The sequence below is a fragment of the Convolutriloba macropyga genome, chromosome 4 (genome assembly GCF_964194025.1).
Source record: "Convolutriloba macropyga chromosome 4, txConMacr16.3, whole genome shotgun sequence".
NCBI classification, from domain to species: domain Eukaryota; kingdom Metazoa; phylum Xenacoelomorpha; order Acoela; family Convolutidae; genus Convolutriloba; species Convolutriloba macropyga.
The window spans coordinates 2,685,157-2,702,715 of NC_134471.1; the positions used below are offsets into that span (position 1 = coordinate 2,685,157).

The following is a 17,559-nucleotide window of genomic DNA, read 5'->3' on the forward strand; positions in this document are numbered from 1 at the left end:
ACCTCCCTTTATAATAAACATAGCAGACAGATAGTCAGAATAGCTGAGCAATAGACTTCCGTGCCTTAAAAAATACATAGAAAGAGAAATGAAACGATTTAAATAAGTAATCGCAGCCGTCTAAAAAAAACCACAAACTTAATTCAAAGAGGGTGTATTATTGAGATACACCCTCTTATTGAAATACACCTCTTATTGAGATACAAAGAGGGTGTATTATTAAGGGTGTATTATTTATCATTTTTCGGTGCAAAAAGTTTTGACAATGTCGGGGAGGTTTGAGCCCCCGATCTCCCGCTTACTAAACGCAAGCATTAACCATTCGCCTATGAATCCATGGTTCTCGATTACTTTACAATCGATTTTGCTTTTGCAAGACATAGTTGTTGAAATAGAGCAATTTAGGTCACGCAAAAACGAAGAAATCAAGAGAAGAAGTTACCCAAAATGTCAAGCGACAGAACATTAAGAGCGTCAAAAGACGAAATAAAAAACAGCCGGAAGAATTCGGGAAGCGACTCGAAGCGTCTGAGCTTCACAAAAAACCGTACTTGCTACCGAAACGATCACAGTTAGTATTAAAACAGTACCTCTCTAACTCAGCAGACTGGATAAAAAATTATACCGCTGTCATAAACAGAACGATTTGAACAAGTTGTAAACAGTTAAGATAAAAACAATTACGACATCAAAACAAAAAAGGCGTCAGACGAAGAAGCATCAAACAAAAAAACGCAGGACAAGTCCTGCCCCACATTTCAAAGAATTTCCATTGACTAAACAAAAAACAAGACCAAGAATGAACAATGAATGGATTGAGGAAACCATTTAGAAAAAATCTGATAAATAAACGAAAAACAGGGAAACCAAAAGAAAATTGCCTCATTAGAACAGGAAACCACAGCCGAGAAAGAGAATTTTTGTTCAAACACCGTTTTCTCACTCTGCTTGCAAACTACAGAAAAAAATTCACGCCACAGAACAACTTGATATTTTGCTTCACATCCTTTTTCGGCGTGACCATATTCATCGCGTCAATTTGACTTCAAAAACCATAAAAATATGCGAACAGATATTGAATTATATTGTGGCGCGCGCCGTCTTTGTGGCGCCGATTTGTTCACACATTTTCAAGATTCTTGAAGTCAAATTCATGATATTGCTCACGTGATGATTTCTTTGAATTGTAAAAAACGAGAGCAGCACAGCAATATAGATACGTTCAGCTTACAGCTATAAAAAACATCTGTACCAGTTTTCTCGTGGAGAGGTGAAGATAATTTTCCTGAGGTTACTGGAAAAATTAGCAGTTGTCAATAAAAGCTCATCAAAGGTCTCATTCAAAGCTACAATTACGAGTTTTCCAATCAGCTTTACAATGAAGATGCATTTCCAAAACTCTTAATTGAACTGAAACACTTTTAAAAGTCTGGAGCATACGAAATAAACACAAGACTGAGTCCAAGCTGACGGATATATTTAGACCCGAAATGTACAAAAAATTGCGCAGCCTCAAAAAGACGACAATAAGCAGAAAATCCGCTGAAACCGAAGAAGGCCAAAACGTTGTTGCGAGAAGGCAACATAACCGGCAAATAACCGTAATATAGCCAGCGGTGGCCCGCTTGACACACATTGGGATTGAAACAGAAACATTGGGATTGAAACAGAAAAAAATAAGATAGAAATTGACAGAATATTTTTAAGTGTCAAAACTTTTTATTTAGTATGTAAATTTTGAATATTCTGTTATAGTCTAAAATTACACATAATGCAGCTTCTAAATTGAAGGCTATTATGCATAATACTAATGCCAGCTAGCAACCACTCTAATGAACTTTGATAACCTAATGCACTAAGACTTAATGACCCGGCTCTATATGCTTATCCCGTTTCTTTTTACTTTGCTCTATTGACTTTGAACGTAATCACCACTTGTGTAATTCAATGGGTAAAGAAATTAAAATGCATTTACTTCAACAGTGAGTGAGGTAATTCAGAAGTCAAACGTGAAAGGTCGAAAGGTCAAAAATATCAGACGAAAAATCGGTCAAGCGAAAAAAAAAGTTGCATAAAAAGACCACAGGACTAATATAATCGCTTTAATCTCCGTTTGATTCCAATAAGCATGATTGGGATTGAAAGAATAGAAGACATTGAAAGAAAAAGATTTTTGTACAAAAACATTTTTTAAGTTCGATTGATTTCGATGGCATTTCGTAGTTGAACATACTTCTGTTTCTTAGAGAGGCTACAGTGGCTACTATCAATACCAATCAGCATTAGAGATGGTAATTAAGACTTATAGGAACGACGTTCAAATAGCGGGCATCTAAAATTGGGCTTTATGGGTTTATCCGGTTTCTACTTCTGACTTCAATTTTTTATACTGACTCTGTTCATTTTGAATTGCTTTGCTGAGCAACTGATGTTCAAAATCACTTTTAGGAGAATGAGAGAAGAGAGAAACGAGCCTAGAGAAGTCAAAAAGATTTCACGCAAAATGTTGAAATGAGCGGCAAAATGTTGAAGCGGCAAAATGAGGTAAAGCGAAACATTTTTTTGTTTGACGAAGTAAAAAAAAATAGGAGCGCTATAATAGCTGGCTGAGAAGATGAGGGCGGCTATTAAAAAACAGAATATCATTGAATTGTCGCATGTGAACAAAAAATCACTAGCGAAAGCGAATTTTTGTTCAAACACCGTTTTCTCACTCTACTTTAAAATAAGAGTAAAAAATTTAACGCCGCCAAAATACTCGCTTTTTTTGCTCCACTTCCTGTTTCGGTGTGAACGAAATCACTACTCCAGTTTGTCTTGAAAAATCATGAAAATGTGTGAACAGATCTTTAAAAAAAGACAGCGCCCCAATACCATTCATATTCTTTGAATGTAAAAAAGGAGAGCTAAATAATAGCCGTTGAGAGGCTGACGGTGGCTATTAAAAGCTATAACTCTTATGTCTCAACTGAATTAAAAAGTTGTTGAAAGTGCGGTGCAGATGAAATAAACCCAAGTCAGAGTACCTGCTGATGAATACTCATTATGGTATTAGACAAAAAACATACTAGAAGCAATAGCTTCAGCGCAAAAGCCATTAAGCAGAAAAGCCACTGCTACCGATGGAGTTACCTCAACGACAAAAATCAATCTTGGCTAGGATTGCGTAGCATTTCTGTTCGAGTTCTTCGCCTAAAGTTACAATGAATACCACACGTTTACAATAATTGCTCCAAACTTAGTTCGCGAGCAATTAAACATGGTTTTCATTTGATTCAATATGTCACATAAGATGTGCCAATTTTCAATTTTTACTTATCATGAATTTATGTTTCATCAGTTTTGATGAATCGCATACTTAGATATTAGTAAGACGTAAGGCTCTAAGAACTGCTCCGCGACTTATTGCCCACCGAGCTAATTGTTTATCCCGTTTTTGAAGACGAAAAGTCGAATGGTCAGGAGAAAGGTATATCAGAAGAGCCGGTAACACAAAAAATACAAAAAAGACAAACTGGGGTAATATAATTGCTCGAAACTAAACAGCTGAAACATCGGCACTGCAAAAAAATTTTACGAATGAAAAAACTGGCTCCGATAATGGAAATGGACTATCATTAGCAAAAACCATCGAATAGGATGATTCCGCACAATAGTTCAAGGCAAATTAGCCCATGCGTTAGTTTAGCAAGATAGTTCGTGCAATTTTTAGCCCAGAGCTTTTTTAAGGTGCTTCGACGCCAATGTTCTTGAAAAGCTTGATTTGTCGAAAATTAGCTGATTTGCCACAATTATAAGAAAAACATACACGAACCAACGTCGGAGAAATTGCTCTCGAACGACAGACCTGGAAATGTAATCAGGATATGGCCTCGATAAAAACCGACCGGGAGGTTTTGAGTCCTCCACAGAATCATTAACCACTCAGCTATCAGACCCTATTAATGTCCTATGTTACAACCGCTTTTATTTTAGCAATAAACTTTACTTTGAAGTGAGAGCAATTGAGAACAATCAAAAATGAAGACAATCGTGAAAAAGTGACTTGAGAAGTCAAAGAATGTTCATGCAAAAATTTTGTATAAAAAAGAACGATTACGACAACTGCCTTAAATTGCGTTCGAGAGCTATTAAAAAGACAAAGCAAACGGTTAAAACATAACCGACTAAACGTCGGAAGAATTGCTCTTGAACAACTAGTGGGAGCTCTAATCAATTGCAGCCTGCTTCAGTCCGGGGGGGGGGGGGGGGGGGTAGCCTAAATGGGACTAAGAAGTTCTATAGTGGGCTTCAAATAACCATATTAGAGGTTAACATATACCACTATTAAGATTTAAAGTAAAAAAAAATGACACCAGTTTCGGCGCACTTTTTATTTGACTTTTAGTATTAAATTGCCGCCAATTGAGTTCAGCTGCTTGAAATTGTGATTGAGAGAGAATTTTAGATCACGCGAAATGCAAAAAGTCAAGGGCGTAAAAGTCACTCGAGAAGTCAAAACCGTCAAGCGAAAATTTTGCATAAAAAAAAGACACACACGTTTACAATAATTGCTATGAACTGCGTTCAAGAGCAATTAACAACCTTCTAACTTTTGAATAAGAACGAACAGTGTACTGATGAACATTACCAAATTTCTGCAAAATTGATTAAGATTCGAACCATTTCACACTACGATTGAACTATCTTATCGCCAAATAATAGCTGCGATGGCTCTTAGATCTGCATTTGAAAAAAGGTAATAAAAAATTAGGCCGAAAGAGAAACTACTTTTTTATTAATTGCTGAGATGTTAAACTTTAATTAAGAAAGTGTATACCTTGTTGCTGCTTCTATAGCTGCGCTCAAATAACCTTCAATTAGAGCAGTGCCACACACTTAGTTGACCTTATCTTCTTGAATTAAACCAAAGCAGCGTCAATTTGATAGAGGAAAGTAAATTCCAGGGGAAAGATTTTGATAGTTGAAAGTTGACAGTGTGGTACGTGACATGTGACCAAAATTTTACCAAGCGAATAAAAAAGCTTGCTCCACAAAGAGAGAAAAATGAGGCCACGCACGCGATTCCGTCAAATTGCATGAATGCATGAACAAAAAAGATTTGAATAGATCGTGACGTCATATACCCGAAACAGAAACATTGACAACATAAAAAAAAAAACATAACTGGCCCAGTTCTGAAACACAATCCAATCCAAAGATCTGAATGAAAAACTTAAAACTATTGAATCTGACCAACAGATCAATTGAACAATGCCAGCCAAAAAGACATTCTCAAACGAGAAGCTAAACAAACTAAACCAAAATTAATCATTGCTAAAACTCTTAAAACTTCTACCTTGCACTCCACCTTGGATCCATTTAAAAATACCCGATAAACCACGAAAAAGCCCCGAAAGCTGTTTATTGGCCACTAAAGATAGAGAAACTCCAGAAATGAAAAACGCTTTAAAAAAATGAAAATCGCAATATTTGTTGGAAGTTTCAACATTTCGCGATATTACTATACTCAAAACCTTTTTTGTCTCTCGAATCTGTCCAGTAATTCATCTGCAAGACCTAAAAAAGATTCATTGGCCCAAAAAGATCGAAACTCAGATGACAAAAATTTTCAAAAACTTCGAAAACAATTGCAAAATTTGAAATTGCTAAAATTCGTAATATTAATATCTTCAGAAGCATTTCATTGTTTCAAAAAATGATCCAGTAAGCTATCTCAAGCCTTAAAAAAGTTTCAATAGCCCATAAAGATTGATAAACTTGAAACAATAATTTTTCAAAAAAAAAATCCTATCAGAAAATTGCAAATCTTTTCAAAATATTCAGGATACTAAAAAGTTCCTATTCCTTTGCCACTAGAAAATATGCAGCACCCTATTATTAAACCCTGATTTTACCTGGCCCATGAGTATAGAAAATTTTAAAACCTTGGAAAGTGCAAATTTTATACAAAAATTCGCGATATTACCATATTGAAAATCTTTCCATTGCCACTAAAAACTGCCAGTAAACCAATTTTAAGCCCTAAAATGATGTAAAGATTCACAGATATAAGCAACTCAAAAAATGACAAATTTTCAAAATACAAAATATGCAAAAAAAACTTCTTGTGATTAAAATTGCATTAACAAAACATATATCTCAAACAAAGGAATGAAGAGCATTTCTAATTTACGCAAGACTACTATGAGCTAAAACAAATGTCAATTGAAACCCTGTTTCGGAAAAAAACTGGACAAAAAAGAAAAACTGAATATTCTTTCTATTAAAAAACATCAAGTGACCTGTTCACTTTGAATTTAGAAGTTCCTAGCGACTTCAGTACATTAAGCACCTTAAAGAATAATTAATAAATCCAACTGAGGACCTCTATTGCGCCCGCCCAGGCTTTACCTGCATATCTTTTCGAAAGCTAAAATGCATCAGAAAAATGAGTGAAAACATCTTAAAAAAGACCTTACATCAATACAATCCAAATCTTTGGATTGTAACAAGAAAAAGCCAATAATAGCCTCAGCTGTAGCTTTGCGGCTTTTAAAAAATCCCATAAGCAGTTCTAGTATCCATATAGAGCTAATAATAAGTTGATGGATGTAAAAAATCCGTTCAAAAATTATAATAGGCTTAAACCTGAGAAGCTTAACTCTATTTTTAGCTGAAACGTATCGATGCGTGCCAGATGATATTTATCACGAAATCAAGAAACTAATTCAAAAACAAATTCAGGGAAAATAAAGTCGAAAGAAAAACTGCCAACATGACTGACTAACGTCGGCCGAATTGCTCTCAAACAATGGACTTGCTTCCGTAGTAGCCAGCTGGGTCTAAGGGATTCCAGGTGGTGGTGGTGGCGTGGCGATGATGATGGTGGTGCTGGTGGGAGCAGAATTAGGGGGATCAAGCGCTTATTATTAAGAAGCGCCCTTCACACCACATTATGTCCCCTCAAAACAGTTTCAATGATAAAAGAGCTGCCCCCCCCCCCCCCCCCCCCCCCCCGTAGTGCCCTCCGGGACTTACGTGTTTATCCCGTTTGTGGGGACGAAAAGTTTAAAGCATCAGACGAAAAATCCTGTTAAGCGAAAAATCGCATATAACAACAGGACTGATATACTTGTTACCAATTTCGAGAGCAATTAAAAATCGGGTAACTATATGCAGCTAAAAAAATAACCAAAAATAAAAAAATGAATGTCACATATAAATAGCGAAATACTCTCGCTCAACAAAAAAAATTGTTCACAAAGACTGTTTCCCGCCCATTCTCAAAGATATTTTTTTCCAAAATTTTAAACTATTGTGCTTAACTTCTTAGCAATACCTAACTATTAGAACTCAAATTAATTATTTTCACAATTTTAATTTTTGTTCACTAATTTTCTTTTTAAATCAGTCAACCAACCGTTCAAGCGAACCATGAACTTAACGAAAATTAATTTATTGCTGTAAAATAGGTCTCAGAAACTAATTATGCCGTGCTGATCTCACCTTGAGTTTCTGTTGTGTCAAGACAGCATGTGCCATACTCTTCAAAGTTATGTCGAAGAATACGAACATGAAGTAAAGCAAGTGTCTGAAGAAGAACTCGTCACCGGAAGTAAAGCTGAGAAGGGATACTAAGGAAGATATAACTCTGTAATGGACTGTTCGCTCTCCTCCACTTAAGGCCGAGTTAGCACTCGTAGAATACACTCGGGTCGACAGGAAAATGTGCTGAAAACAATTATATCAATCAGACGAGAAATTTCCTACCCACCCATGTTAACGGGTGAGGGTAGTAGGTTTTTCGCGTTCATAATTCGATTTTAAATCTAACAAAACTATAATGATAGCTGCTGGCAAAACCTATTTCCATTCTAGGCTTTATTTTTGACATAATTGAACTTCAATCAGTCAATTGAACACAGAAAAGAATACCCCTCGTACTCTAAAAAGTGAATTACGTACCGAATGGATGAACTGTTTTCAGATCCTACATAAATATTACGATTTTCGAGGTTGACCAAGAATCAAGTGTTCGCCTATAAAGAATCAAAATACTTACGAACTTACTCCTAATTTTAAAATGTAGAAATTATAAAACAGCCGGAGAATTACCGGGACACAATAGTTGCCGTTGGCGCACATCAGAATTGAAACAGAAAAGGCGAAAAGAGAAATTTAGACATTTTCTTAGTATCAAAAAGTGTTCAAATTTAGTCTCCGCTAGATTCTAAACAAACACTTAATTCAGCTTCTAAACTCAGTCGTTTAAGCTTAACACTAAGCCATGACACTAACGAACTTTGACAAGCTAATGCACTGTGACTTAATGACCGGGCTTTATAGGTTTATTCCGTTTCTTTTTTAAATTTTGCTCTTTTCACATTGACCGTATTCACTACATTGCGTAATTCAATAAGTGAAAGAATTCAAAATTCATTCAGTTGAAACAATGAGTAGAGAAAATTACGAGTCAACGTGACCGTGACTTATGTCAAACGAAAAACGAGATCAAAAGGCAAGACAAATTAAAAACCATAGAAGGACGAAGGACATGTCCTCAAATACAACCTAAAAAATTGAATCAACTGAAGACCTGATGAATATCATTTTCTCAGCAACATAAAAAATTTTCATAAGAAACAATTTTTCTAACAACATCAAATTAAGACATTAAACAAAGACCATGACCCATTATGCGCAAAAATGAACAAATAAAAACATCACTGGAAGATTGTCAGAAAATAGCCGCAATAGCATTGTAGATCCGCAGTCTCAAAAAACTGTAAAAAAGATGGATAAAAAAATACTCTTTCCATTAAAAGATGAGATAAAATATTTTGATTAAGAATCTGAATAAGTTATTGCTGCCTTTATCAGTTGCTCTAAAATAACCTTCATTTTGAATGAAACACAATCAATTGACCTTAACTCTTTGAATTAAAGTGAAGAAATGTCAATTTCAAAGTGAGGAAGTCATTTTTTGAGCGTGAGGTAAGTCACGTATGGCAAAAAACTTAATCACGCGAATGAACAAAAAACTCGCTCCAGTAGCAGAAAGGCAGATTGGAAGTGGTTGTGACGTCCTATGGTCGTAACAAGAATCTTGAGGACGAAATAAAAACGACAAGAGAAGGCCAATAATAGCCCAAGCTATCGCTGTGCGGCTATTAAAAAGAATTTAAAAGCTTTTTTTTAAGATGTGGTGTTTCAAGAACCACTAAAGGGAACAATACTATAAGAAATAATCGACTCTACGCATCCTTAGAATGAGTATGAAAGACATCAACATCATGGCAATCAATGTCAGACAAAGCAAAAAAGGCGTCGAAATTGGGGACAATCCAAATATTTTTGTAAGTAAGTGGGGTCAAAGCTACAACACAACATAACTACATGCCAAAGTGCTTGAGCATAGCATACCGTAAAACACAAACTTCGACTTCTGACCCCGTGACTATTTATGAAAAAATTGAACAAAAACTTTTTGCGAGATCTAGTGTTTCAAGAACCACTAAAAGGAACAACAGTTTATGAAAAAGTCAAACCTACGCATCCTTAGAATGGGTACAGAATTCATCAATTTTATGGCAATCAATGTCAGACAAAGCAAAACATACGCATGACAACAGAAATCAGAACATTTTAGCAAGTAAGTGGCATCCAAGCAATAAAACAAAATAACTACATGCCAAAACCTTTGCATGCACTAGACCGCAAGACGTCAGAAGCCACAAAATCTTTCAGCAGTTCTAATGGAAAAAATATAGACAAAAGAACTACCAATAGAGGTGGAATGCATAAATTCAATAAAGATTTCGAAAAAAACGTTATCTCAGTCGCACTAGTAGGGCAACGCGAACTGTTACTTTTGAGACTTAGCGATAAGACAAGAAAAGCAACGAAACCATGCAAGACTAATAAAATCCAATAATTTTAGAAAAAAAGTCAAAATCATAAAAACTATTGCTATGACTCAAACAAGTAAATACATTCACTTATATCTCATTAGTAGCCAACCAAACCTGTCATTAAAGAGTTAAATGGTAAAGGCAATAGAACAATCATTTTTTGCAAAACAAAAAACCTCAAAAGCTTGCTAATATTTTTTTTGAAAAAAAGTAGTCGAAAAGTCACAGAAAACAAAACCTACGGAATGAAACAACTATTCCGACTAATTTAACTAATTAGCAACCGATGAGACCTATCTTTAACACGATTAAAGGATTAGACAGCAACAAGTGCAACAAATATCAGCAAAACTCAAATATTTACTACTGTGCTTTTAAAACGAAGATCGTATAAGTCATAGAAAGAAATAACTCTGTGCTAAAACAATTGATTTGATTAATTTAAGCTTCCTGTGTAACCAATGAGTCCTTTCATCAATGAGACTCAGCGATAAGACAACAAAGTGAACAATAAAAATTCAAAAAGCAGAACAAAAAAAACGACAAAAAATTTCTTAAAAACAATTTGAGTCTAAGTCCTAGAAAGCATTAGCTTTCAACTGAAACTACAGAATCGGTTAAGTTAATCCCTATTAGCAACACATGAGACCTGTCCCTGATGAAATTCAATGAGACAACAAAAAACAAATATGAAAATTAACTAAAAATTTTTGAGAAGAAATTCATAAAAACCACTAGGAAAGTTCGCGAACAATTATTTGGTTCATTTATGGCTAATTGGCAACCAAAGACCTGTTTTTAATGATTGTAAGTGATAAGACAACAAAAAATAAAAAAAGGGCAAAATTCAAGTAATCACTATTATTTTATAACAAATAGTGTCAAAGTTATAAGATAGGGCAGATTGCTAGCAAAGAACCGCAATAGCTTCGCTGATCTGCAGTCTCAAACAGATAGTAAGAGAAACAGAAAAAAACTTCTTTCTATTAAGAGCTGAGATGCTATATGTTAATTAAGAATCTGTTTAACTGTTTGCTGCTTCTCTTAGCTCTCTGCTCCTTGGCGCAAATAAACAACATAGCTGGCAGATTGCCAGAAAATAGCCGCAATAGCTTCGTAGATCTGCAGTCTCAAAAACAGTTAAAAAGACAGACCAAAAAATTACTCTTTTCAGATACTTTGGATTGCAAAAAAGGAGAGGGTCTAAAGAATAGCCGTTGGGATGCAGACAGTGGCTATTAATAAGGTACGACATTATTCGATCTTTTCTTCGACATTATTCGACAAAATATTCAAGTATAACAATTTCATGTTGTCCTGGGGGTTGCAAATAAGCACCCGCTAAAAACTAAGCTCGGGAGGGGTCACAAAACGAGCCACCCTTTTTAAACTAACTCTGGTGTACTGAGTGAGCAACTGGATTCTGCCTATCCTCTCCAAAGTGGTTGCAATGTGGACCAGGAACCGCATGATGTTGATCTGGACATCCGAGTTTGTCCTAGTTATCAAGTGCAACAGTTTGTTCAAAATAACTGGCAGGTAAGCAACCAGCTCATTCTCATCAACTGCATGCGCGGCCTAGAAAATAATTCTGCAAATACATGACCAGTCAATGTTCGACAAGCCTTATATTATACTTCGATGGACTCAAAGAAAAGATTCTCAATCAGTCGCTATTGAGAGATTATTCACTGCTAAATCCTGCAATCCTAGATAGTTCTGTTCTATCCCATTTCAGCCCCCCTTCCCCCTTGTCGGGTATAGAACCTATGGATCGAAGATTACCGTAATTACACAATGGTGAGACTATTTTGCGGATTTTCCGTTATGGAAAGGTTCTGAGTTACAATAGGTTTTAAGAAAACTTTACTATGGCGGGGACAAGTTTCCTGATTAAAGTGGGAGAACACTAGCCGTTATTTTGATTACCAAAAAATGGGCTATGTAATTTACAGCAGTCATTCAAAGCAACGTTTCAAAGCAAATTAAAATTTTGATGTTTTCCAAAAAACACAAAAAAATTTCTATGCCTCACCTTAATGTGTTGCAGCACATCCGCTCCTTTGACAACCTTCTCATGCGTAACCGTTGGAGACGTCACCACCTCCGATCCAGAAACTCCAGTTCCGGCTGCAATTACAGTCGCAGCACTAGCCATGCTTTCTCTGGACGGTGAGTCATCACCCCCCTCTTCCGATTTCGACTGACTCGCACTTTCAGACAAACAACTGTTTGTTGAACTCGTTTCGATGTCAACAGTTTTCGTCGAGTGTTCAAACAAATTCTTCAGAAATTTCGAATGCGGTAAAACTGTACTTTTAATTTTACAAGCAAAACTGAACAGATTTTTCCCACCATCCAGAAACTTTATTCTATCGAGTTTTTGCCCAGAGTGTAAATTAACTTCTGACTGAACTAAAGAGCTTGGATCTTCATTGTCCATACTTAGATATCCAGGAGCAACCGACGCTGCAACTGGAACGGAAGTGCTGAACTCCAAAGTTCCGCTCGAATCACGGAAACTCGCCTTTTCCAAGATAGTTCCAACAGTAATCCAGGCGTATCCAACATTGCTTTCCAGCGATGCAATACCCGATCCAGACTTTTTACCCACAGTAGCACTGCTTGTTGTCAACTTCGAAACTTGGTCACAACTAATGTGATAAAATGTGAACAAGACGTGATGTTTTGGGGTTAATTCAGCAGGAAGTTCGATTTTGATTTCATCCTGGAAATCAGGGTTCGTATTGTGGTGACTAATAGCGGTCATATACTGGTCTGTAAAGCTAATATTTTGCCCTAGAACAGGGCTGTAAATGCACGTTAAAGGCGGGCTTTGACAAGAATCATCACCAAAAAATCTAACATTGCAAGCTATGTTACGGGCCTTAGCAAATACTTTTTGTGAATCGAATTTTAATCGAATTTGATTAATGAACATTGCATTAACATATTCAGTGTAGGGATTTTCTGTCCAATAAGAAAAGGTACGAAATAAGTAAGCTTCTTTGGCTACACGTTTTGTCGAGTCTTTTGAATTATCCGATTCTGGCATTCCAGTTTTCTGAAGTAGAAACGGATTTACAATGTCAATTTTTCCGCTCTTCACGTCGCTCATATTTTGAAAGGTAAATACAATATTAGCGTCAGGCAACACTCCAAACCGATTCGAAAACTTTTCAGGCCTGTCCAAGTAAGCCTTTGCATCGACAATGTTCCGTTTCAAACATTCCGAGTTCAATTTTGATTGGTCAATTTTAACCAATGGAGACGTTACTCTGTGAACACCTTTAGCTTCATCAGCGAAATTGCTTGAGAGCACAGTTGGTACTGGTACAGCAGCCCAGCAAAACGGGGTTCTAAACCTTGAACCAAATTTCTGGCAAAACATATGCAACTGTTTTATGTATTTCTGGACAATTTTATGCTCTTGGTCAATTCCAGTCTTCCCGTAAACTTCAAACGAGGAAGATATTGCACCTTGTAACACTTTTTCTACTCTAACGTAAATGAACAAATTGTCTAGCGGAATTTCATCAGGTATTGAGAAGACCACCTCTTTCAGATTATTGACAAGGGGGTTGTCAACAACATTCTGCCTGGAACCATGCACGTTATATATGGGATTCCTATCGTTGATACTCTGAGCAGGGATTGATGTTAAACTCTGGGTCATGTTAGAGGTCAAAAGGGAATCGATGTCGTGTTTGACCATTTTCCAGACTGGTCCTGGGTTACCGTCTAACCACACGTCCTCTGACAGTTTCACTCCGTTTGTGACGTCATAAAGACTGATGGAAGTGAAGAAAGGTTCCATCTAAACAGGACAAAGTTTTTACACACATTCAACTCTGTGGGACTGAATGTAAAGGACAGCAAATTTCACTACAATATTTCAATTATATACCAGATTCTGTGAATCGCATACTTGAAGACTAGTGAGCTGAAAGGCTCTAGGAGCACTTAAGGCCCGTTGGGCGCTACCTGTTAATCCGGTTTTTTAGGACGAAAAGTCAAATGGGTCAGACGAAAAATCAAAAAGAAAAAAACAAAGAAATCAACAGCCTACAGAATTGAACTATACATTGTTTTTAAAAAATGAGGGGGTATGTGTGAATTGAGGGGAGGGGGCTGTAGTTCAAATAGGGGGATGTTCGAAAACAAAAGTCAACGTTCTAAAACAGAAGTCAATGTTCAAAAACGAAAGTCAAAAGTTCCAGTCGTTAACCATTTCTTAGTTAGGAAAAAGAATGAAACATGCACAACCAGACGCTAATTATATCATACTCCATTCTCTATTCATTCGAGCGTCAAGATTTGCCTGTGGATATTTTTGCAATCAAGGGAGCCAGAACATTGGATGTGCATCATGTTCTGGATGTAGTCAAAAGCTATGATCGGGTTATATTTATGATTGGTGGCAATGACACCGATAATCCAAAACGAAATAATGACGGAGAGATGCAAATGCGCCATGTTGGCTCCCCACGGCAAATCGCATACGAAATGGAAGATTTGCCAATGTCTGTAGGGACAGGAGCAAAGCTGAGGTCTGGACAACCAGAATTCTTCCTCATTTGAGGTCAGCAGGTGCGTGCTATTCCATAACCAATGAATCAATCCCTCAAGGTAATCATTTGCTTCGCTCAAAAGCTGAAAGCAAAGATGCTTCCTTTTGTTACTTGGGACTGTCGGTCATAATGCACCATGTGCATATGACCGTAGACGGGACACATTGGAGTCCCCAAAAACAAGGAAGTCAAAGAATTTACATACGAGAGTGATTCTTCGGATGGAAGAACTTTCAAACGTTCATTGCAGTTGCATTATCATTATACGCAGATACTAAACTATGTTCAGTTTAAATTACTGCGTCAAAAAATTACTGATAGAACTTTAAGCGCATAGGCTAGTCTTCAGACAGCCACTATAGGTTTTAAGACTTTTTACAGTTACATGCCGAGGTAGTTTTACCGTCGCCGTTCTTTCACTCACTTCCCGCACTTTTGCTGAATTTCATTTTAAAATCTAAACTCTGGTCAAATGAATTTTGTAATCTGAAGCTGCTTGTTTTTCGTATCAGACAATTTTGAAATGCTCCCGCGAATTAATCAACCATATCCTTACATAACTTGGGAGCTCTCTACTTTAGTCAGATCTGACCCCGGTGAATTGTGGGCGGTGCCAAATTTAATATGAATCACCTTTCATTTGCTTCTCACTGGCCTTTAATGACTCAGAAACTTGGTATACTGGTCGATTTGACACCAGTGAAGGGCGAGTGGCGCTGAATTCCTTAAAAACCAGCTAGTTGCTTCTCAGTGTTCTTTATTCATTTCTAAACTCTGTACCTCGTCAGACATGACACCGCTGATTGGTGGGTGATGCCGTATTAGGTAAAAACAAGCTTTTCCTGACTCTCATAGCATTAAATGACTTATAAAATCTGTATTGTGGACAAATCTGACCCAGTTGAAGGGCGCGATCTGACAAAATTGTATAAACCAGCATTCGACTGCTTCAATCAGCTTTCAATTGACTCTAAATAGCATTTAGACTTGGAAAATATATTTTTGTCAGATCTGACTCCAGTGAGTGGCGAGGGTAAAATTGGCAAAAAATTGCTTCAATTGCTTCTTCATAAGCCTTAAACGACTGCTTCTTCATAAGCCTTAAACGACTGAGAAATTTTCTACTGTGGTCAGATCTGACCCCGGTGAACGGTTTGATGCCGAATTTGGTAAAAATCAGACTTCAATTGTCTCTCAATAGCATTAACGGACAACTTTCGAAACAGTGTACTTTCTTCAGACCCCACCCCGATGAATGAATGTTGATGCTGAATTTGATATAAAAAATCAGCTTTGAGTAACTTCTAAGTAGCCATTATTGACTTAGAAACTCTCTACTTGGGTCAGCCTTGATTATGCTGAAGGGTGATTAATGCCGAATTTGATAAAAATCACCTTTCAATTGCTTCTTAATTTCATTAAATGAATAAAGAACTGTATTTTGGTCACATCTGAGTCCCATGAAGAACAGGTGATGCCAAATTTTGTAAAACTATCTTGCAACTACCTCTCAAAAACATTAAAATACTTTTCATCTAATTTCATCAGATCCGACCCCGGTGAACGGTGTGTGATGCTGCATGTGGTAAAAACAAGCTTTCAATCGTCTCTCAATAGCATTAACTGACTTCGAAACTCTAAACTCTCGTCAGATCCGACCCCAAAAAATGATGGGAGATGCTTCTCAGTAGCCTTTAATGACGTAGAAGACTTCTATTTGGGTCGGATCTGATCCTGATAAGTTTGGTTGACGCCGAAATTGATAAAAAAAAATCACCTTTCAATTCCTTCAATAGCATTAAAGGACTTAAGAACTCTGTATTTGATCTGATCTGAGCCCCTCGAAGAGCGGGTGATGCCAAATTGTAAAAAAAAAGGCTTTCAATTGCCTCAATAGTATTAAATGATTTAAAACTTCGTACTTTGGTCAGATCCGACCCCGTTGAAAGGTGGATCACGCCGACATTGGTAAAACAAATCAACTTTCAATTGCCTCAGTTCGTTATATATGACTTGGAAACTGTACATTGATCTGATCCCATCCCGGTGAAAGGTGGGTGATGCTAATTTTTGTAAAAATTAGCTCTGTTTTGCGTGTCAGTAGCCTTTAATGAAGAGAAAAACTCGGTGCTTCGGTGATATCGGATACGGGTGAAGGGCGATGGCTGAGAACAATCGTATACATCAGCTTTAAATTGCATCTTTATAGCCCTAAATGACTTAGAAATTCTCTGTTGAGGTAAGATCTGACCAAAGTGAAGGGCAAATAATGCTGAATTTGGTAGGAATCGGCTTTCATTTGCTTCTCATTGGCCTTTAAATACTCGTAAACTTAGTATTTTAGTCAGATCAGACACCGGAAGGGTACTGGTGTTAAATTTGTAAAAAAAAAAATAATCTCAAAATTCTATAAATCATATGTTCAATTGAGTCTAGTTAGCCTTAAATGATATATAAACTCTCCACTGATGTCAGATCAGGGAGATGGTGGCTGATGCTGATTCTTCTAAAAAAAATCAGCTCTGGTTTGCGTCTCAGTAGCCTTTAATGACTCAGAACCTCGGTACATTGGTCAGATCGGACCCCCGTTAAAAGCGAGGCCGACAAAATTGGTATAAATCAGCTTTCAATTGATTCTTGACAGCCCTAAAAGACTCAGAAACTTTTTACTGTGGTCAGATCTGACCCCGGTGAACGGTGTGTAATGTCAAATTTGGTAAAAATCAGCTTTCAATTGTTTCAATAGCATTAACTGACTTTGAAACTGTGTCCTTTGGTCATATCCAACCACGATGAATGATGGGAGATGCTGAATTGCTTCTCAGTAGCCTTCAATGTCGTACAAGACCTCTATTTGGTCAGATCTGATCCTATTAAGTGAGGTTGACGCCTATTTTGATAAAAAAATAACCTTTCAATTCCTTCAATAGCATTAAAGGACTTAACTCTGTATTTGATCAGATCTGAGCCAAATTTGATCAGAAGAGCGGGTGATGCCAAATTTTGTAAAAATAGGCTTTCAATTGCCTCAATAGCATTAAATGACTTAAAGCTTGGTACTTTGGTCAGGTCCGACCCCGTTGAAAGGTGGATCA

At 36.8% G+C, this 17,559-nt stretch overlaps 1 protein-coding gene across 4 annotated transcripts in view; it reads right to left on the reverse strand.

The window, feature by feature from the left end:
• LOC142337411 (dedicator of cytokinesis protein 11-like) overlaps nt 1-17,559 on the reverse strand; it is a 320,003-nt gene that overhangs the window by 112,709 nt on the left and 189,735 nt on the right. For all 4 annotated transcript variants that reach the window (XM_075386591.1, XM_075386592.1, XM_075386590.1 and 1 more), the window contains 3 exons: nt 11,929-13,710; nt 11,289-11,471; nt 7,489-7,713 (listed from right to left, as the gene is read on the reverse strand). In XM_075386591.1, coding sequence (XP_075242706.1) covers nt 7,489-7,713; nt 11,289-11,471; nt 11,929-13,710 — 2,190 coding nt within the window. The remainder of the gene's footprint in view (nt 1-7,488; nt 7,714-11,288; nt 11,472-11,928; nt 13,711-17,559) is intronic.